Genomic DNA, 22,654 nt, shown 5'->3' with positions numbered 1-22,654 from the left:
ACTTGCACAACTACTCACAATTCATTACAACACGATATATAGTCCACATTTAACATACACGTCAAATCAATTTCCCTTGTCTGTTATATCAAGTACAATAATTGACCCCATTCTGTGTTAAATCGGACGAATCCAGGGACTAGTTTACATGTATTGAGAAGCGTGGAGGGATTAGACAGTGCTTGCATCCAGTCAAGTGCGCGTGTTTTCCCAACTGAGATCAATGGATCTTGAGAGAGTTGTGCTTAGGTCGTGATGAAACCAAGATGGCGTGTAGTTCAGACAGAATGAACAGTGGCTAGGTGACGAGGAAAGAAACCATTGGAAATAACGCGTATTTTTGTACACGCGCGCGAAACAGTTATTATAAAGAAAACGTCAACTTACACGGGACTTTCAGGAGTCAGGTGGAAAGAAACCTCCGCGATCATCATCCTACTAACCGACCGAGAGTGTATGTAACGTTACGTGTGAGTGTGTGTGCTGGGATGGGCTGATCGAGGAGGCCGCAGAGCCACTGCCACCCAGAGACTGACCCTCCGTTGAACAATAGACCCCGTGATCATCAAACAAGAGCCAGAAAGACACAGATAATAAAACACACCGGCGCACGAATCTCTCCGAGGCGTCTCTGAAGAATAAGAAGAACTCTGACCGAGTGCAGAAATGTAAGACTGGTGCTCAGATTCACAGCACTGATGGATAAATCTGTGTTGATTTAGCGCAAGGGTTTCTGTTTTACCTGGTAACGGTTATATCCGATCAGATGATCCGTTTAAATGCCACACATCACATACCTGCGACCCGAGACAACCAACCACACTGTCTTCTCCCCTTCTGTGTTTCCACAACTCATCCCTTCTTTGCAAACGAGTCCTAATGTTTGGCCCTCTTACTGGAATCATAATCTGTTTACGTCTTCATACTGTCGGATATTTTGAGATTCGTTAAATACTTTTGACCACCGGTCAATCGTTTGTCGGATTTGGCGTGAGTCTGCTAACAAACCGATGGTGAGGCTTTATTGTTTTGGTTTATTAGCCGGACAGCTAACCAGCTACTTCTATAAAAACTGCTTTCTTAGCAGTTCCCCGGTAAGCATAGTTTTCCCAGTATGTCTTAAAACGGTCAGTTCCGCACATTTTAATAGTTTATGTATTATTATTTGTCAGTTTGAAAGCTGTTCTCGAATCTCACGCGAATGGAGGCCGGTTAGCAGCTAAAGCTACAGGAAATTTGGGATTATGGCTGACTCAAACCGCGGTGAGATACGATTATTAGAAAGCGGTTTTGGCCACACTATGCTCCCCTTTGAATGTGTTTTTGTCTAATTCTAATGTATTTGTTTAGGTAACTTAGGCAGCTAGGATTTGAGAGACGCTGTCAGCAATATTTTATTTATAACTCGTCTGCCACGACATTGTCAGAAGTGAATCTAATTGAATAGCCAAACTTCAGGCAATAAAACAACAACTGAAGGTGTTGACAGGTGATGTTTTGATTATGTATGTGTACCTTTGTAATGTATTATGATTAATCCGTTAAAACAAAAAGTTAATGGCATCGTTACTATCTTGGGAAATGAAGTGTGAACCGTTTTTTGTCACGTGATCAGCTTTTGTGGTTTTCACAACATGGAAGCTACCAGCATACAAACCCTTACAGTAGGTTTAGTTGTAATAAATGGACTGTGTCATATAAAGCATTTTACTGTTTTATAAGGTGCACATTAGATTAAATCAGTGGCTGTGAATGCAAAAGCCATTGGCTTAAGTGAACAATGATTTTCTCCCTCCCCCCATTTTGTCTGGTTTGGGATTGGGAGGTAGACAAAGTAAAAAGCAGGGGTTTTCTGAAGTTAGACAGGGTGTGATGTTTTGTTAGAGGTGCATTTCCATAGGTGCTTCTAGAGAGCACATTTCTGTTCTCCAATTCCTTCTGTCAAAGTGCCAGAGGAAGGTCTTTTTCCTTTGTCTTCTAAACTTCCTGATTAATTTAACCTCATGCATCATCAAGGCCCTTCCATTAGATCTGTGTACTTTAATACTGACACATGCTTTTGTGCCGGTCACTTATGGATCAAGTGCTGGTGTCCATTAGGGTGAACTCAGAATTTTTAAAAATAGGGGTTAAAAGATATCATGGACCATAGTGTCATTTGAATATGTTAATGTTTTAAACCATGAACTATCAAAAGATGATGACCTTTTTAGTAAAACACAAGCAGAATGTTTTCAGGTTTTGTAAAACCGCTCTTTCATAAAGTGTCAAATTCAGTATAATGATTTATATGATTGATTTTAAATCTGCTTGTGTTTGATGAAAGAAGGCTAATGTGATTGCATTTACTTGATTTGCGTTATATTGTTTGATTTAAGTGAACGTAAGCATCTCATTTGAGCTTGAATTGTTTGCTTTCAGAGCGATGGATGGAGGGGAGGAGTTTGTTCCGCCGCCGGAGTGTCCAGTGTTCGAACCGTCATGGGAGGAGTTTGCTGATCCTCTGGGATATATCGCCAAAATCCGTCCAATAGCAGAAAAGTCTGGAATATGCAAGATTCGCCCGCCACCCGTAATCCTCTTTTGCATTTTCCAGCGCTGTCGTTCGAAACCTGTGACTTTATATTTTCTGTAGAACTTAAAAGATGATATTCTGAAAAGCTTTTCACAGGTTTTTTTTTTTTTTTTTTTGCTTGTGGAATCAAAGTCATTGCTCAACAAGCAACATTCTTCAAAATGCATTCTTTTATTTTGTTCTACGGAATTTTCCTTTCTGTGTAAAATATATCCTTTAAAGTTAGTCCATTATAAAAATATTTACATTTTGCTATTTAAAAAGCCTTTTTCTTTCCGTTACAGGACTGGCAGCCACCATTTGTTGTGGAGGTGGACAATTTCCGGTTCACACCACGTATTCAGAGGCTCAATGAGCTTGAGGTCAGATCTTGCTTCCTGTCGAACTCATTGCTCTTGTGTCTTACTCCATGAAGCGTGACTCACATATTCTTGAGTTGACTAAGCACCAACACATCTGTTTGTTTGTTTTTTCTCAGGCTGAGACACGAGTGAAGCTAAATTATCTGGACAGAATTGCCAAGTTCTGGGAGATCCAGGGATCCTCTCTGAAGATCCCCAATCTAGAACGACGTATTCTCGATCTGTTCAGCTTGGCCAAGGTGAATATACAGCACCCCTTTATGTTATTGACAGTTGTTTGATGTCATTTCCCTGATAAAGGAAATGTTTATACTTTAACCTCATCCTAAAAATCATAAATCTATTGAATATTGTGAACTGGAAAGCGTTAGTAATTAACATGATTTATGTCCTGTGTGGTAGATCGTGACAGAGGAAGGGGGTTTCGAGGCGGTGTGTAAGGAGAGACGCTGGGCACGCGTGGCACAGAAACTGGGATATCCTCCTGGCAAAAACATTGGCTCCCTCCTGAGGTCGCACTATGAGAGGATCGTCTATCCATTTGAGTTGTTCCAGTCTGGAGCCAGCTTACCGGTACTGTGTTTGACCGTTTATCATTATAGCTTGAAAATCTTCACACGTTCTGTATTATATCATAAAAGTAGCAGTATAATTTTCATTGAACGTGTTCACACACTAATATTCCAGTATTTGAGATTCCAGTAATCAGAATCTGGTCATATTTTGTTCATGTGAGCATCAGGGGCCTGTTCTTCGTTCGTCGCTTATTACATCCGAGATCAAATGACACACCCAAGATGATATCATCGTGCTAATCCTGATCCGGCTAATTGGGTTCTTCGAACACACCTGTTATGTATGATTAGTATCGCTGGATTGAATTATCTGAGATAATTGTGCGTTCATGTGTTGTCTTAAAAGGGGATATGTATCGATACTCGAAACCATGATCAGCAGTGCAGCGATTGGCTGGTGGCAAGACGGCAATGTAATGACGTCATATAATTTAAAACGACACCTGACGAAAAACTTGACAAATTTCTGGACTTTTATAAGGAAACAGCCAAGCAAACAAAACTACATAACTGTTATAATAGATACATAACAGATAATAGATACATGTTTTTATTTTATTCAAATTTTTTTCATGATTCCCAATTATTTAGATTCACAATTTATAATAGTTGTGCAGTCTTTACATTTTTATTTCAATGTAGAAATTATCTATTCATTTCATTTTATATTTGGAAAGATTTGTTTACGTGACCGCATTAATGAAAGTTTCTTATCATGTTATCTGCATCTCCTGCGCTCCATCAAGCCACTCTTATAAAAGCAGTCATCACTCAAAATAATGCACGACTCTATTATCTGTATAGCATGTGTGTAAGAGTCTAATACAATTATGAAGTAATACTTTTATGACAAATAAATATTTCAGTGAGTAAAACTGGCTGTGTCTACAGTAGGCTGTTATGGACTACACAACATTTTTATATTATTGTTAAATAATTTTTTTAATGATTATTATTTTAAATCATTGTCCCTGGATCAGTACGGTACTCCTGTAATAAAGTAGCGGTGATGGCAGACACATTTTGAGTATCAGTTCTGGTTGAAAAGAAGCGATCTAATCCTGTTTACATGCAATAAGCCTGCTCCTGAGCAGGTTTAAGCTTATGGACCTGTTGCTATGACAGCAGCTCCGGGATGAGCTTCGAAGAACCAAACGATCCAAGATCACGCCAAATCGTCAACATTCAAATCCAGCTAACTGAGTTAGCGACGTACGAAGAACGGGCCCCAGGTCTATACATAAACCTGAATCACATTCCCATATTAATCTGTATTTTGGGTAAACACCTTATTTGGAACAACTTCAACTGTACATTCATTTACATCAGCGCATAACCAAACCAAGTAAATTCTGCGTGATATTAGATACAGGCAGTTTTAAAACTTGTACTTTTCAATAGCTTGATTTTTCACAACCATTAAAAAGTAGTCATGACCCACATTTGGTAATTTGTCTATTTTTTGTGTACTATTAAGTACATAAATGAGTATTAATGATTTGATTAATGACTTACTGTCCACCATCACTGAAAAGAATGACAAGAAAGGAATGTGCATGTCTTCGTTTACTCAAATGCGCTTTTTTTTGTGCATGGTAATATTCTGTGGAGCAATTAAATGTCTTTTACAAAATTGATGCTGATGTGTGTGTTCTGCATATCTAGCCATGTAAACCCAGGCCGTATGACAGTGATGAGGTAGACCGGGAATACAAACCCCACTCCATTCCTCTCCGCCAATCAGTCCCGCCATCTAAGATGAGCAGCTATGGACGACGAGCCAATCGCCTTAAGCCTGAGGTGAGTGATATTTCTGGATCAATATATGCAATATATGTGTCAGGCTTATCCTTACATTTCATTGTGGCATCATTAGCTCATTTTGTCGTACAGTTTTTGTTTAGCATTTAGTTTCTAAAGCCCCTTTCACACTGAGATTCCGGAAAATACACCGGTAATGTGTCCTGGCAATTGTTCCCGGGTCGCTAGATTTTGCCCTTTTCACACTGCCAGTGATTACCCGGAATATGTGCGTGCGTTCTCACACAGCCCGTAAAGGTCCCCGTTGTTCAAACAGAGTTCGTTCCCGGACTGAACCCGGCAATGTTTCTAGGTCACCGACGTTCACACAGAAGGCGACCCGGCAATGTTCCGGCAATTTTCCAGGTCCAACGTGCAGTGCGAAAGGGGCTTAAATAAAAATAAAAAACAACTATTCTAACAAAATAAAAAATCCAGTGCACTGATTTTTAAAGCGGTATAAGTTTATTTATAACATTTACAGATAAATCCAATCAGTTAAAGAGTCATCGTTTACATTTTACAGTGTGCCCTATTAACAAAGATACTACTAAATTGGGCCGAAATCAACTAGCCCAATCTTTATTTTTAGTAATTTTCATAATGACTTTAACCTTATTCTTAAATGTATGTATAACTGACCAGGGCGTAATGGATCCATTCAAATACAGGTGCTGGTCATATAATTAGAATTTCATCAAAAAGTTTATTTCACGAATTCCATTCAAAAAGTGAAACTCGTATATTATATTCATTCATTACCCACAGACTGGTATATTTCAAATGTTTATTTCTTTTAATTTTGATGATTATAACTGACAACTGAGGAAAATATCAAATTCAGTATCTCAGAAAATTAGAATATTACTTAAGAAAAATACAAAGAAAGGATTTTTAGAAATCTCGGCCAACTGAAATGTATGAACATGAAAAGTATGAGCATGTACAGCACTCAATACTTAGTTAGGGCTCCTTTTGCCTGAATTACTGCAGCAATGCGGTGTGGCATGGAGTCGATCAGTCTGTGGCACTGCTCGGGTGTTATGAGAGCCCAGGTTGCTCTGATAGTGGCTTTCAGCTCTTTTGAGTCTGGCATATCACATCTTCCTCTTCCCAATATCCCATAGATTTTCTATGGGGTTAAGTTTAGGCGAGTTTGCTGTCCAATTAACAACTGGGATACCGTGGTCCTTAAACCAGGTACTGGTAGCTTTGGCACTGTGTGCAGGTTCCAAGTTTTGTTGGAAAATGAATTCTGCATCTCCATAAAGTTGGTCAGCAGCAGGAAGCATGAAGCGATCTCTAAAACTCCCTGGTATACGGCTGCTTTGACCTTGGACCTTAGAAAACACAGTGGCCCAACACCAGCAGATGACATGGCCCCCCAGACCATCACTGACGGTGGAAACTTTACACTGGACCTCAAGCAACGTGGATTGTGTGCTTCTCCTCTCTTCCTCCAGACTCTGGGACCGTGATGCAAAATTTACTTTCATCAGAGAACATCAGTCCAGTCCAAGCCCAGGCGAGACGCTTCTGAAACTGTCTGTTGTTCAAGAGTGGCTTGACGCAAAGAATACGACAGCTGAAACGCATGTCTTGCATACGTCTGTGCATATTGGTTCTTGAAGCACTGACTCCAGCTGCAGTCCACTCTTTGTGAATCTCCCGCTCATTTTTGAATGGGTTTTGCTTCACAATCCTCTCCAGGGTGTGGTTATCCTTATTGCTTGTACAGTTTTTTTTCACCACATCTTTTCCTTCCCTTCGCCTCTCTATTAATGTGCTTGGACACAGAGCTCTGTGAACAGCCAGCAATGACTTTTGCAATGACCTTTTGTGTCTTGCCTTCCTTGTTCAAGTTGTCAATGGTCGTCTTTTGGACAACTATCAAGTCAGCAGTCTTCCCCATGATTGTGTGGCCTACAGAACTAGACTAGAGACAATTTAAAGGCCTTTAAAGGTATTTTGTGTTAATTAGCTGATTAGAGTGTGGCACCAAGTATCTTCAATATTGAACATTTTCACAATATTCAAATTTTCTGAGATACTGAATTTGGGATTTTCCTTAGTCGTCAGTTATAATCATCATAATTAGAAGAAATAAACATTTGAAATATACCAGTCTGTGGGTAATGAATGAATATAATATACAAGTTTCACTTTTTAAATGGAATTAGTGAAATAATCTTTGGAAGATATTCTAATTATATGACCAGCACCTGTATGTGCTTTGTCTGTTTTTCTGAGATGTATGAAGGCTTTTACATCAGCACTGACCATGCTTTCAAGGCACTTCCCAGCATGCTTTGCTCCCTGTGCTGTAAATAAAGCATTGTGTCCATCTTGCCCTCATCCCTCTGCCTTCTTTCTGTCACTTTCTGCCTTTCATTTGTTTTCATTACACTTTGTCTCTTTGAAACCATTGGCCATAATCTAAAATTTTCATTAGGTCTTAATGCTATTCTCATCCCATTCATTTCAAAGATGCAGCATTCATTTTTTGGGTGTTTGGCTTTTTAATTTGCCTTCCCATTACATTAGTGTGGTAAATGGATTCATAGAATTAGTGATAATATCTTAGTATCAGATAAACAAAGAAATCTTTATAGTTTTCAAAGTTAAGGAACCTTCATTGGTTTGCTTACCACTGAATTACATAACATTCCAAGGATATTTAAAGCAATCAAATTTAGCATTTTATAACTGCAGTAAGTGAGGTTACCACGTTAACTCTCCTCTTCTTGCCCTTGAATCAAACACTTCTCTATCTCTCTCTCTTAATATTTAGTTTGAACATTTATTCTGTTGATTTACATGTTAAGAAAATTAAAATTCTTCCATTACCAGAAAACAAAGTTTGGACTCACTCAGCTGATCTTTTGATATAAAAGCATGTGCTTGAATGCTTGAAGCAATTTTTTTGGCAAATATAAATTGTGCATCCATATAAATGTCTATATAGGTCTAAAATAATGTCTATAACTTCTAAATATGTATTTACATTTACATTAGTGCAGTTATTTCTTATGTATTGTAAGTTGCAAGTTGGACTCAAAAAGTTGGAAGTAGTCAAAAAGTGTCTCACATTGGGTACTCCTTTAAAATGTCCAATTATACCAGGATGCTGTTGATGTTGGTTAAGAGAATGTCTAGAGTGTACAGAGAAAAACAAACTCAAATGCAATATAGTTTGTACTATACTTTTTTCTGAAGGAATTCCCATACACAATTTTAATAAGTGTGTCCAAACTTTTGACTGGCATCTTATGTCAAATATAAAATGTTGTTTTAAATATATGGATCAAGTAATGTTATCCATTGAACAATCATGTGCAGTTGCAACAAATAAATAAAACTGTTACAACTGAACAGTTTCACACTAGTATGTGATGTTTGTTTAAAGAATTGATATTATGTCTGTTGACCTAAAATTAAATCATACTTCAGACATGAAAAAAGTGACACATTTTTAATAGGCTACTGTCCCCCGATTGACTCTGTCCTGTCGCACATGGTTGTTGTTTTTTCCTTCTGTCTCTCTTTCTCTCTCTCTGGAATCCATTTTGTTTTGGTTGTTGTCTCCCCATGCAGGGTCCAGAGGATCCAACTCACCACCCTCTTACAACTGGCTCTCAACACGTCTCCTCGGTACTGCCTCGCGCTCTCTCTCTCTCTCGCTCCCACTGTTCTTTACTTTCCTCCCTATCCCTCACTTTCTTTCTTTCTTTCTTTCTCCTTTGCTGATGTTCTTTCATGGTTTAAATAAAAAACCCTCGTTTGACCTTATGCTGTCGTTCACGCTTAACTGGGTGTCTAATTTCATGTAGAAGCTTTTGTTTTTCATCTTTCAGCTCTTGCTTTTACTTATTTCTTAATGCATCCATCCTGTCTTCCTGTGTCCTTCAGTCATCAAACACATTTTCACTTCACTTGTCTTGCCACACTTTTAGCAACGCTGGCTTGCTTGCATTTCCTGTTTGGTGGTGGACTGGTTGCCCCACTCTGGGCTGCATATTACTACTAATCAATGATTGCTATGATCTGTTGTCACTGCTGTTGTCTTAATGGCTGGATCATATTATGTTCATCATGCTGCAAGTCAGAAATGAGTTGTTTTTGCTTAACGATGACACAGCGTAACTTTGTGTTTCAGAGTAACAGATTTCAGGAACGGAACAGAGAAATACTGCGATTGACGTGTCTGACAGACGTCAGTCTGGACATAATGCTTAGATGTGTTCTTGCTTCTGCATATTTGAGGCATTTAGCAGTTAGGCTTGTGTGATATTTCACTATGAAAGGCCATATATGGTTTTTTAGTTGGTGATTTTTTTTTTGGTACAAATAAATGTAGTTGAATATTGCTATTTATTATATTAATGCTGTTTTGTTTAGAGAAAATCAGCATGGAAAGTGTGCATTTATAGATTAAGATTTTTACTTCTTGTATTGAAAAATTTTTATATACTTGGCAGCAGAGGCTATTTAATGTTTAACTGATTGAAGACTGTTATTTCAAAGTAAATATGTAAATGTATAGAGATTTATTGAATATAAATAAAGGCCTAGTTTTATTGCCCAGCCCTTTTAGCAGTGGATCTTTTCATGAGAGACTTTGCCATTCAGTATTAATTGTGTTTGAATGAATAATTGCTTTTTCCCTCTTGATAGCAGTCAAGTCTGGCACAAAACTAACTTCATGCATGTTTGCTCTTGCTTAAACATTCTGCAGTGTCGTCTCAACCATTTTTGCTTTATATTGATAAATCTGGAGTTTTCGATCAGTTTTGTATTATATTTGAGCAACAAAGATATTTGAATAAGAAAAGTTTGAGGGAAATGATTTCACCGACCTTTCTGATGCTTTACAACTGTGAGAAAACCAGTGAAAAGTTCATGTTCTGAACAGTCAGGAACCCCTCATGGAAAAAGCTGTGTTCAGTGTAGAAACAGGGAAAAGAAAAACCCCTCTCTCTCATATATCGTCACCTCTGTTCCTGTAGTTCACTTACAGTCTTTCACTTCCACCCATTAGCCGGAACCTACAGAGGAAGACATCGAGAAGAACCCCGAGCTGAAAAAACTGCAGATTTACGGGGCTGGACCTAAAATGATGGGGCTTGGTCTTGTACCTCGAGACAAGACACGGAAGAAAGGTTTGTGTCTGCATATGGGATTTGATTTAGTTCTTTATAAATGTGACAAATAAATCAAGTTTCAAGTGTCACATTATGTATTTTCATCAGATGAACTGCCGGAGACTTTGATAGTACGGGACAGTGCTGCCAGTGCATCGGTGAAGGATGAACCTGGAGAGACTCTGGTTACAAAATCAGATCCAGACGTTCCTCCACCACCCCCAAATCTCATTGTCAAGGAGGATGTTGATGACAAAAATCACACTGATGATCCTAATGATTCCAGTGATGAACCCTGCACCAAGATGACCATGAGACTCCGACGCAACCTCAGTAACCAACAGTTTGTAAGTTTGAGAGAAACGTAAGAACTTAAGAATTAGATTAATTGGATTGACGGCTCAATCGGACTGAAAATCCTTCATGTAAACGGCTCAATTCTTGATCAGAATTAAATAACGGATCAGATTGGAAGGGGTGGTGTAGATCTGACATAATTCAATAAATAGGATAAGTAAACCATGTAGATGCTTGTATCGGACTAGTTTTCCAATCAGATTCACAAATGCCATGCACTCATGCAAAATGTGACTAAACTCGATAACTGAAATCTGTCAGGTGGACTCGTTTGTCTGTCGGATGTGTGGCCGCGGGGACGAGGATGAGAAGTTGCTGCTCTGTGATGGGTGCGATGATAATTATCACACGTTCTGCCTGATACCTCCTCTCACAGACTCACCCAAGGGGAACTGGCGCTGTCCCAAATGTGTAGCAGAGGTGAGAGTCCAGATCGGAATAACTCTAGTATTCTATCGTGTTATGGAAAATGACTACTGTTTTGATCAATTATTTCTGTTTGTGGAGTCTACGTTTGAAGTGTCTTAAGCTAGTTTTTTACTGCTTAATAAATGTGTAATATATGAATACTCTAAGGCTATGTTCACACTTGCCGTCTTTTTTGATCCTGCCAGCATCTGTTTTACATTACAATCCTATGGAGGAAACCATGTTTAAAAAAGAGTGTTTTTTTTCAAGTTGAAAAAAGTAATACTTTTCTGAAAAACGCATTGTTAATCGTATTTTGAATGCTGATCAATTAAAGGCGAGTAGCTAGTCATTTCCATAACAACAAGAAAAAATGGAGACGAGCTGGTAGATAGATCATACTAGTTTAATGGCACAAGTTGTAGTATGATATGAGCATAAAACTCCACCTAGTTTAAAATATGCTGCAAACCAAGCATTATCCAACCAGAGCTCCTGGACTAAATTGTTATGAGCACCATACAGATTCCTTCCCTGTGTAATGTCGCGCACCCTCAAACGTCATTGTGAACCGTCATTCTCCTCACCGTTAACTTCAAAAGACAACGCATGAGCCAACTTTTTACTCTTTCTCGACATTTCTGCACCGCACAGCATTAGGCTACTGTTGCAGCTTTTGTTCTAGCACCAAAAGACACCTTCAACTGCTATCTGTAACCAAAACACTGCCAGCTTTTTGTTTTACTAAGGACGCCAAAAAAAGACGCCAAATGTGAACATGCCTTGATACTCTCCAAGTACTGACTTCCATTTTCTTGGTGTAGCAATCAAACTGTTAATGTGTTGTTTGTGTAGGAGTGTAAAAAGCCAGCAGAGGCGTTTGGTTTTGAGCAGGCCACTCGAGAGTATACGTTACAGAGCTTCGGTGAAATGGCCGATACTTTTAAAGCAGACTACTTCAACATGCCTGTCCACGTGAGTGTTGTTCTTACCTTTAATCAGTCTTGAACCCCACAGACTCTTACTGTGCATGTACAAATCATTTAATTGACATTTGATTCATTCATTTTTTTTAAGATGGTGCCGACAGAGCTGGTTGAGAAGGAGTTTTGGAGGTTGGTCAGTAGTATTGAAGAAGATGTAACTGTAGAATATGGGGCAGATATTCACTCAAAGGACTTTGGTAGTGGGTTTCCTGTCAACAACGGCAAGAGACACTTGTCAGATGAGGAAGAGGTTAGCTTTTTTTTTTTTTACTTTTCGTTTTTTCCATGTTTTGGTCAAGAAAGCAAATTAATACCTCTGTTCTTGTTGCAGGAATATGCCCGCAGCGGCTGGAATTTAAACGTTATGCCAGTGTTGGAGCAGTCAGTATTGTGCCACATTAATGCCGATATCTCTGGCATGAAAGTGCCATGGCTGTATGTGGGCATGGTGTTCTCCGCTTTCTGTTGGCACATAGAGGACCACTGGAGTTACTCCATCAACTATTTACACTGGTAATGCAATGAACTATGTAGCATCTTTCTGGAGAAGCTTGTCATATCATATCTTTTAATAGTAGAAGTTAGCAGAAAAACTTGTGACCAGTGACCACATGTGTTTGGTACTGATGCATCTTGGGTGACAATAAAAAAAAAACTCTGGTTTTGGTTTCTCTTTTTAGGGGTGAGCCCAAAACATGGTATGGTGTGCCATCATCTGCTGCAGAGAAGTTAGAGGAGGTGATGAAGAAACTCACTCCTGAGCTTTTTGAGTTCCAGCCAGACCTGCTCCACCAGCTTGTCACCATTATGAACCCAAATATACTCATGACTCATGGAGTGCCGGTTTGTAACACGCACACTCAATATTATAATTACAGTGTTTCCCACAGCCTTACACTCTATTTGTGGCAGCACTCCCAGTCCCTATATACATATATATATTTATGCAAATCCATTTTCAGCGGGAGAGGTAGAGATTTTTCCGTTAACAGCTGTACACAAAGCAGCACACCGCTCACAAACGCTGCTTTATCAGTCATTACATGCAAGATTAAATAAAAATGATATAGTGAGATAAAAACACTGTGTTACAAGTCAAAAAGCCTTTTGGAAAATCTATTTGTGGTGGTCAGTTTTGATATTGTGGCAGCCCGCAAACAAATAAATCAATGTATTTATGAATTAGCATACTTAAGGTTATCAGGTTGCATCATTAAGCCACTAGTATTTTAAGAATGTGAAATGATGCCTGAAAAACACCCTGTGAAACTATAAAAGCGGTTTTTGTTGTGTTGATTTGGCTTTTAGGGCTGCTTCCTGATGGCCTTTATATATGATCTGTGCACTGAAAATAATGTATTCTCACGGTTAAATTTTTTTCTGTTTGGTTATTTTGTTGTTTCTTTAAATGTGAACACACAAAAATGTTTTGTGTGAATAGTTTTCTCGTATGTGAATGGCCTTTTAAAACACTGATCTCTGTTTTCGATTGACAGGTGGTTCGGACCAATCAGTGTGCTGGGGAGTTTGTCATCACTTTTCCACGAGCTTATCACAGCGGTTTCAATCAGGGATATAACTTTGCCGAAGCAGTCAACTTCTGCACTGCAGACTGGGTAATAAATACAGTGTGCACGCATAAATGCTCCTTCATTTAAATCTGTAGTATGTAAAGCAGTGTGTGACCAGATAAATGCCATTTTGAGGAACTACCTCTTAAATGTCAGACATACTGTCAGTTACTGAGGCTTTTGCTCTTTCTCTCTCTGCTAGCTGCCCACAGGGCGCTCTTGTATTGAGCATTACCGACGGCTGAGGCGCTACTGCGTTTTCTCTCACGAGGAACTCACTTGCAAGATGGCGGCCTGCCCAGAGAAGCTGGATCTGAACCTGGCAGCCGCCACACACAGGGAGATGTTCATTATTGTACAGGAGGAGAGGAAACTACGCAAAAGCCTCCTGGAAAGGGTGAGCGGAGACTATATGTTTGCAGGATGAGGGGAAAAACATCTGGGATTGAGCGAGTGACGATGTTTGATTGGTTACAAATGTGTATAATATCAGTTTATTACAATGTATATGAGTTCTGCAACACAAGTCTACAAGTGGTCATACTATATGTGCCTTCTACCTAGTAAGTTCAACCATGAGTACACCTAACTTCTGCTTTTTGGCCAATATCACAATCGCTTATGTCATGGAAATTCTAATTCAATAACCGTTTGTAGAGACTGAGAATGAAAAAATGAGTTTTGTCTTTGTATTGCTTTAATTCTCTGCAGAGAATGATCTGGTTTACACACAGCTTGAGTCTGTGTGCAAAGAGATAACACACAGACTCACGCCTGTTTCACTTATAATCCGTCTGCAGTGCGTATGCAGTCCGTGTGCGTTACGTATGATGTGCTGAAGCAGCACGGACTCATTGTGCTTTCACACAGGGCGTGTTTGCAGTCCGCTACTGATCCGTGGCTGTTTAAGCCACAAAACGCATGCTTTGTCCATTATTTTGATATCAAATCATGTAAAAAAAATAAAAAAGCTTTTTCAGCATTGTGATACTCTTTCATCACAGTACAGTAACAATCTTAAAAAGACATATTTAAATTCAAATATAAACAGCGTATTACTCATGCATTTGACTGCTAGGTTTTTATAATAAGTTGCTGAAACAAGCTGCAACACATTTAAACACAACATTAGCCTACTTTTCTTGTTAGGATATAGCAAACATTCAAAATTAAAACTCATCACTGACAGACACAGTCGACTCTCGTGCCTTTTGCATTTAAATCTTTATTACACGCAATCAAACGGGTCTTAAATAACTTTGTTTTTCTGCCTCTATAAAAGTGCATATGTAATGTTGCCTTGTTTCTCTAAAGTTGCTCCTTTTCTTGTTTTAAATCTAGCCAAAACCCATGTGTTGCGTGTCAAACACCGTAGGCTTTTATTAGTATACATTTATAGTGAAATAACTAGATTTCTGTGTCAATTCATTGTTTTTTTTTTACCGCGAACAACGCGCTGTCACTTTAATTCAGCGCATGCAGCACAGCGAAAATAGAGTCTGTACGTAAACGATCGCTGTACTGCGGGCGTCACAGCCCACTTTTTTATAGTATGTAAAAATATACATTGAAGGATAGATTAGGACCTTTGAGCCAATCATGTTGCTCAGTGCACATCACCCCATAACACATGCACATCTCATGCACATTACATCGTAGATGTCTGGTTACTCTGGTAACTGCCCATCCCTGGTGTACACAGTCTCAACTTAAATGTTGTTTTTCAACCTAAAGCAGTTACTTGCACAAGCTACATAAAATATCTCAATATCCCTATGGACTATATATACTACCTTATTCATTGTATGTTAAAAAGATACTTAAATTATATTAATGCAATCAATGCAAGATTAACAAAACTAAAAAAATTCTATAACACCTACAAATAAAATTAGAGTTAGAATGACTTTTTGATAGCTGATTGACTGTTTTGTATCGTGGTGTCATCTCTCAGGGTATAAAGGAAGCAGAAAGGGAAGCCTTTGAGTTACTGCCTGATGATGAAAGACAGTGTGACAAATGTAAGACCACCTGCTTTCTCTCGGCCCTGGCATGTTCGAACTGCCAAGAGCGTCTCGTCTGCCTCTACCATGCCCAGGACCTCTGCTCTTGTCCTAGTGAAAAACTCTACCTCAGGTAAACCAGCACAGAGTGTCTGTGCTATGTTCTTAGCTACAGATGTGTTCTGCCAGAAGTGTCATATGTGCTTTTGTTCACTCGTCTATGAAGGTATCGCTATACTCTGGATGAACTCTTGGCCATGTTGCATCGGCTGAAAGTTCGCGCTGAGTCTTTTGACTCATGGGCAAACCGAGTGAAGGAAGCCCTAGAGCAGGAAGAAGGCAACAAAATAGGTAAATGTGACAAACCACACAGACACGAAATCACAAATTCTGCATTTGTGAACCGTTCTTATTAGCCATTTTAATAGGTGATGGAGATGTGCAAAACTGAATGCAGTGAAAAAAGCCTAAATTAATGTTTTCTTCTCTTTTCAGACATTAAAGATCTAGAGGTTCTGAAAGAAGAGGCAGCTGACAAGAAGTTCCCCAATAATGAGCTGCTCCAGCGCCTCAACACTGTCCTCGCTGACATACAAAAGTGTGAGAGCAGCAGCACGGAGCTCCTCAGCAATAGCCAGAGCAGGAGAATGAGTCTGAAGGAGCTGAGGACTCTGGTGGACACCATGCAGAGCCTGCCTTGTGTTATAAAACCGCTGGAGGAAGTGCAGGTAAAAAAATAGGCCAAAGACATAGCATATAAAATACTTGTCATTTGGCTTGAAAGTTCCAACCACTGTTGCTTCTTTTCCAGGTGGTATTGCAGAAGATAGAGGAGTTTAATGTACGCGCTCAAGCTTTGGTTGACAGCACAAAAGGCGAGTGGAAGCAGGACTCTCCTCTACCCGCAGCTTCAGAGATCCAGGCCCTGATGGAGGAGGGAGCATCGCTGCCTGTTATAGCCCCAGCATGTGAGCTCCTGAGCGGGCTGCAGGAGCAGGGTCGTTGGCTGGGAGAGGTCAGGCGGACGTTAGGGCCGGAGGGGAGCGAGGTGACTCTAGCTGTGCTGAGGACCTTGATGGAGTCAGGTTGTAATGTACCACAGAGCATATCGGTAGAGACTGCAATGGCTGAACTGCAAGAGCTACTGACTATAGCCGAGCGCTGGGAGGAGAAAGCACAGATCTGTCTGGAGGACAGGTGAGCTGACTCAAGTTAGTGACGGAATACAGGTTCATCTCAATAAATTAGAATGTTGTGGAAAAGTTCATTTATTTCAGTAATTCAGCTTAAATTTGTGAAACTTGTGCATTAAATAAATTAAATGCGCACATACTTAAGTAGTTTAAGTCTTTGGTTCTTTTAATTATGATGATTTTGGCTCGCATTTAACAAAAACCCACCAATTCACTATCAACAAATTAGAATATGGTGACATGCCAATCAGCTAATCAACTCAAAACACCTTCAAAGTTTTCCTGAGTCTTCAAAATGGTCTCTCAGTTTGATTCACTAGGCTACACAATCATGGGGAAGACTGCTGATCTGACAGTTGTCCAGAAGACAATCATTGACACCCTTCACAAGGAGGGTAAGCAACAAACATTCATCGCCAAAGAAGCTGGCGGTTCACAGAGTGCTGTATCCAAGCATGTTAACAGAAAGTTGAGTGGAAGGAAAAAGTGTGGAAAAGAAAAAGATGCACAACCAACTGTGAGAATCGCAGCCTTACAAGGATTACGAAAATCGATTCAAGAATCTGGGTGAACTTCAAGGAATGGACTGTGGCTGGGGTCAAGGCACCAAGAGGCTTCACACACAGACGTGTCAAGGAATTTGCTGAACCACAGACAACGTCAGAGGCATCTTACCTGGGCTAAGGAGAAGAAGAACTGGACTGTTATCCGTTGGTCCAAAGTCCTCTTTTCAGATTGAGAGCAAGTTTTGTATTTCATTTGGATACCAAGGTCCTAGAGTCTGGAGGAAGGGTGGAGAAGCTCATAGCCCAAGTTGCTTGAAGTCCAGTGTTCAGTTCCCAAAACCTGTGATGATTTGGGATGTAATGTCAATTTCTGGCGTTGGTCCATTGTGTAAAACCAAAGTCACTGCATCCGTTAACCGAGAAATTTTGGAGCACTTCACACTTCTTTCTGCTGACCAGCTTTTTGAAGATGCTGATTTCATCTTCCAGCAGGATTTGGCACCTGCCCACACTGCCAGAACAACCAAAAGTTGGTTAAATTACCATGGTGTTGGTGTGCTTGACGGCCAACAAACTCACCAGACCAGAACCCCATAGAGAATCTATGGGCTATTGTCAAGAGGAAAATGAGAAACAAGAGACCAGAAAATGCGGATGAGCTGAAGGCCACTGTCAAAGAAACCTGGGCTTCCAGGCCACCTCAGCAGTGTCACAAACTGATCACCTCCATGCCACGCTGAATTGAGGCAGTAATTCCAAGGAGCCCCTACCAAGTATCGAGTACATGCACAGTAAATGAACTGACTTTCCAGAAGGCCAGCAATTCAACATTTTTTTATGAAGTATTATCTAATTTGTGAATTGGTGGGTTTTTGTTAAATGTGAGTCAAAGTCACAATTAAAAGAACTAAAGACTTAAACTACTTCAGTCTGTGTGCATTGAATTTATTTAATACACAAGTTTCACAATTTGAGTTGAATTACTGAAATGAACTTTTCCACGACGTTCTAATTTATTGAAATTCACCTATATGTCACCACACCAATGCAACCTCCATTTTCATCTGTCAATTGTTTGTTACGAGCAGGCAGAAACACCACCTGTCGACGCTGGAGGCCATCGTGAACGAGGCTCAGCTAATACCAGTGCAGCTGCCTAACATCCTGTCCCTGCAGGCCTGCTTGAGCAGAGCTCGCGCTTGGGTCACTGATCTGGAGGAAATTCAGGTGAGAATAATTTTAGCCAGTTCTGATAAACTGGAATTTGTGTTCAATATAGTGGTCGGGCAGTATGGTTTGGCCATTCAGGGTGGTTGCTTAGTTTGACTGTGTCCTTTCTGTATTTTTCTGAGAAGAACGGTGAGCACTACCCCTGTCTGGATGATCTGGAGGGTTTGGTGGCCATTGGGCGGGACCTGCCAGTGAAAATGGAGGAGCTAAAGCAGCTGGAACTGCAGGTGGCTAGCGCTCACTCCTGGAGAGAAAAGGCCAGCAAAACGTTCCTGAAGAAGAACAGTCAGCACAGTCTGCTGGAGGTGAAGAGAACATCTACACTTTTGAGTCTCAAATGTTATTCATTATTTAGATTTGCATGAAAATGTTTTCCCCCAACTCTTTGTAGGTGCTGTGCCCATGTGTTGAGAAGAGCAAGAAAATGGAGGAGAACTCACTGAGTACAGAAGCGGATTCTGATGTCAATGTATTAGGCCTCACTGCTCAGGACCTCCGAGACCCAGGAGCTATCGTGAGTTACGGTTTACTCATAACTGTTTAATTAAGCTGTTTTATGTGTTCATACATCAGACTGCCAGTTTGTCTGAATCAGTGTATGACACACTCAGTTCCAAAACCTAGTGAGCTGCCTTCAGAGGCAGCACCTAACTTCTTAGCTCCCTCCAAAGATGGAAGAAATTGTAAGTTGACTCTCTTCTCAGTGAAATTCCACGACAGTTAATACCCAGGGTTACTTGACTTTTAGTGGACCACTCCATGTAGCACAAGCCATTAAAAGTACACTTCATTTACCATTAGCACAGATGGGCATGATGGATCTTTGTTTTCAGATGTTCACATCGAAACAAATTGGAAACCAGAGTGGAACACAAATACAGGAAGTATACTATTGGGCTTTAGAAAGCTGGGGATGATAACTAAGTTTTGGAACAGCCTAGAGAATTGTAGTTTCCTTAATCTCACTGTAAGTTGATTAGGTTTTGCATATTTATGCGACTTTTATGTCATCAATATCAGGTGATGGCATTCAAAGAAGGGGAGCGTCTGGAGAAAGAGGCCCTTCTCCGCCTCCAGCAGGTGAATTTAACTAAACCCGGCGTAGAAAAAGGAGCAAGCGGTGACCAGAACGGCATCAAGAGGGAAAGGAAACGGAGTGACTCCATGGAGACAGACACGCTGCACAACTCGGACAGCACCTTGCTGCAAAATGGTGGCTCTGCCCCTACCCTCACCTCTAGCCAATCAGTGTGTGTGTGCAGTGGCCAGCCCCGCCCCCTGCTTCACAGGTGCCATCTGTGCAAAGACTGGTTCCACGGAGGTTGTGTGCCCTTCCCATCACTGCTGGGCTCCTCCGACACAAATCTTACAAAGCCCCTCTGCTGGTGGGACTGGAACACACGTTTCCTCTGTCCGCGGTGCCAACGGTCCCGGCGGCCACGGCTGGAAACCATTCTAGCGCTGCTGGTGGCGCTACAGAAGTTACCTGTACGCCTGCCAGAGGGAGAGGCATTACAGTGTCTCACAGAGAGAGCCATTAACTGGCAGGGTCGAGCCAAACAGGCACTAGACACTCCGGAAGTACAGAGGGCGCTAGAGAGACTCCAACAAGTGGAGCAGGAAATGAACAGTATAAAAGAGGAAGAGCCAGAGGAGAAAAACACATGGAATGGGGATACTGTAATTGTGTTGTCTGACTCTGAGGAAACAGAAGATGGGGTTATTGATCTGACAGAGGAAGTGAACTCGCCAAAAAAGAACGAAGAGAAGGCTGCTAATGGTATACAGGTAAGGAAATGCAGTTGTAACTTTTATAAAGGCAAAAAAAAACGTCAAAATCTTGTACAAAAACTGTTTTTTCCTCTTCCTGTCCAGTCTGGCTGTCAGAATGGAGTTGCTAAGAAGTCAGGCACTCAGGACGTTACAGGTTAGTTTCCTCGGTCATTCAAAGGCCTCTTTTATAGGTGTAATCAAACTACTTTCATTCGTTTTTAACCTATTGGCTGTTGTCTTTTTAAGGGGTGGAGTCTCTCTTGTCACTAGTGCCGTCTCTCAAAGGGCCAGTGATTGAGCTGAGCACATCCACCAGAGCACAGCTGGAGGAGCTTCAGCTAGAAGGAGACCTGCTGGAGGTCACACTGGACCAGACACACACGATTTACCGGATCCTACAGGCGTCATCACATCCGCCTGATGATGCCCTGCACACGCTCATACAGGTGAGGGGGTGTTCTGATCACCAGGTTTACACTTTTACTTATTAGGCCCTATCCCAAAAGGCACACTTCATGTGCATTAACCGTCTTGTGGGTTTACAATGGCTGCCGTGGGCACATTAAGCCCTCAAGACTATAGGGTGTTCCTCCTTGGTGGCCACTATGAGCACTTTCACCAAGCCCACACTGAGGCGAGCTCTCCCTCCGGCAAACTTCTATCCGACAGTCAAAGCTCTCAGATTTTCAAAGATGAACAAAAGTCTTGCAGGTTTGGAATGACATGAGCGAGAGTTAGTTTGGGTGAACTATCCCTTTAAGCAATGCTAAATAGCTACCAGAGTGGGACTGACTATTGTATATATTCACAAATCTTTTGAAACCGTGAAAGCTGCTTGAGATACTGTTCATGTTTCTCTTAATTCACCGATGTTTATTTCGCTGCCCTTTTGGACCCCTGATATATATAGGCTTGACTCATTTTGTGTTTCAGATTGAGCTGCAGGAGCAGAGAAGCTCAGGTCGTGGCAGCAAGTCAAAGGACTCCAGGAGGAAGAGAAAGAGCCTAAAAACAGAAGGCGAGCCTAAACCCACAGAGGTTTCTGAATGCAAGAAGACAAAATCGACAGATCCACACACAGGTACACACTGCTGAAAGACACGCATCTTATTTCCTCTCAAATGTGTGCGATCAGAAGCTAACATTCTTGCTCTTCTCTAGCAGATCTTGTGGTGATTTCCTGAAGCTGTGGAGGGTTGGACGATGTGAACGAGAGAACCACAGAGACAGAAGAACGCAGGCCTCAGGCTCATTTCCCCACATAATAAGCTCACATTCATTTTTTTAAACCCATCAAGTGGACGCTCCGCACCGTACTAACCACTGCACTTTTCCCTGTTTTTCTTCCCCTTTGCCTCAGTTCTCACCCCTCATCCTGAACGGTGCACTGGCGCAGGCTGCAGATCTCTGTTCTCTTAGGGGAGGGATAAATGAGATTTGCCCTGCAGTTAAGCTGTCTGTCTTTATAATATAGATGTACCAAACTGTTCTTAACACAAATGCTGTGTGCTGCATAATACGATGCGTCCAGGTATTCTCACTCGATGACGGGCAGAAGGGGCGTTTAGCAGGAGACTGGCGTCGTTGCTACAATGACACTCGTGTTCTTTTTGTACCGAGTCTCGCATTTTGTCAGGGAGATTCGACATTGTGAATAAACTAGTATATTTTGAAAGTGTGATGAAAAATCAAAGGCATTTATGTTCTGGTGCTACTTTCCTAAGATAGGTTACTGCATAGTCCTTTCTCTCTTTTCCACTTCCTCTGAGTTTTGCTGTTTTCATTGTCATTTCCTTTCAGTGATTCTGTTGTCTCTTTTAAGCTACCTGCTCTCTACTCCCTCTTCCTCTCCACAGAACTGTACACACTTTAACACCCTTTATCTCCATCTTATTTTGTCACTGGGGTTCTAATAATTCTATTATATTATTATTATTATTATTGGTATTGCTATTGCAGACACGCTTTGTCGTGAGTTTGTGTATAAACATTTTCATTTCAATGTTGCCTTTTTTTTCTTTTCACTCTTGTTAGATAATAAAAGTTTAGACTTGTTTTAGGAATCCGTTTCATGACTTTGAACCAGTTATTATAAACTCGTAGCTTATCTGAAGTGATAAACTGAGTTTATTTTCAAGTCCAGTCGTATGCATAGTGAGATTTACAAAAGTATC

The 22,654-nt window shown here is 40.7% G+C and overlaps 1 protein-coding gene across 6 annotated transcripts; it reads left to right on the top strand.

The window, feature by feature from the left end:
• The first annotated feature begins 183 nt into the window (after window positions 1-183).
• kdm5c (lysine demethylase 5C) lies at window positions 184-22,543 on the top strand. Of its 6 annotated transcripts, XM_026269847.1 has the most exons (28): window positions 185-668; window positions 2,422-2,572; window positions 2,860-2,937; window positions 3,054-3,176; window positions 3,340-3,510; window positions 5,178-5,312; window positions 8,907-8,963; window positions 10,351-10,471; window positions 10,562-10,800; window positions 11,072-11,230; window positions 12,074-12,193; window positions 12,296-12,454; window positions 12,536-12,717; window positions 12,885-13,047; window positions 13,701-13,820; window positions 13,978-14,172; window positions 15,730-15,911; window positions 16,005-16,129; window positions 16,274-16,506; window positions 16,590-16,975; window positions 18,566-18,704; window positions 18,833-19,012; window positions 19,099-19,221; window positions 19,728-20,495; window positions 20,583-20,634; window positions 20,727-20,926; window positions 21,414-21,561; window positions 21,642-22,543. In XM_026269847.1, exons 2-28 carry the CDS (start codon window positions 2,426-2,428, stop codon window positions 21,662-21,664), a joined length of 4,728 nt encoding a protein of 1,575 aa, XP_026125632.1. In that variant the 5' UTR covers window positions 185-668; window positions 2,422-2,425; the 3' UTR covers window positions 21,665-22,543. The 6 variants fall into 6 exon arrangements, with proteins under 6 accessions (XP_026125630.1, XP_026125628.1, XP_026125631.1 ...); XM_026269845.1 differs by having other exon boundaries at window positions 184-668; window positions 12,296-12,717; window positions 21,645-22,543; XM_026269843.1 differs by having other exon boundaries at window positions 184-668; window positions 12,296-12,717.
• Window positions 22,544-22,654: the final 111 nt, after the last annotated feature.

The sequence above is a fragment of the Carassius auratus genome, chromosome 8 (assembly GCF_003368295.1).
Source record: "Carassius auratus strain Wakin chromosome 8, ASM336829v1, whole genome shotgun sequence".
Classification (NCBI taxonomy): domain Eukaryota; kingdom Metazoa; phylum Chordata; class Actinopteri; order Cypriniformes; family Cyprinidae; genus Carassius; species Carassius auratus.
The sequence above is the reverse complement of the archived record's forward strand: the minus strand, read 5'-3'. Positions and strand labels throughout refer to the sequence as shown.

Coding starts and splice junctions, on each gene's coding strand:
- kdm5c (XM_026269843.1), top strand. CDS start 2,426: ATGGATGGAGGGGAGGAGTTTGTTCCGCCGCCGGAGTGTCCAGTGTTC. Junction 12,718..12,884: donor TCCATCAACTATTTACACTG/GTAATGCAATGA, acceptor TTCTCTTTTTAG/GGGTGAGCCCAAAACATGGT. Junction 21,562..21,641: donor ATCGACAGATCCACACACAG/GTACACACTGCT, acceptor GCTCTTCTCTAG/CAGATCTTGTGGTGATTTCC.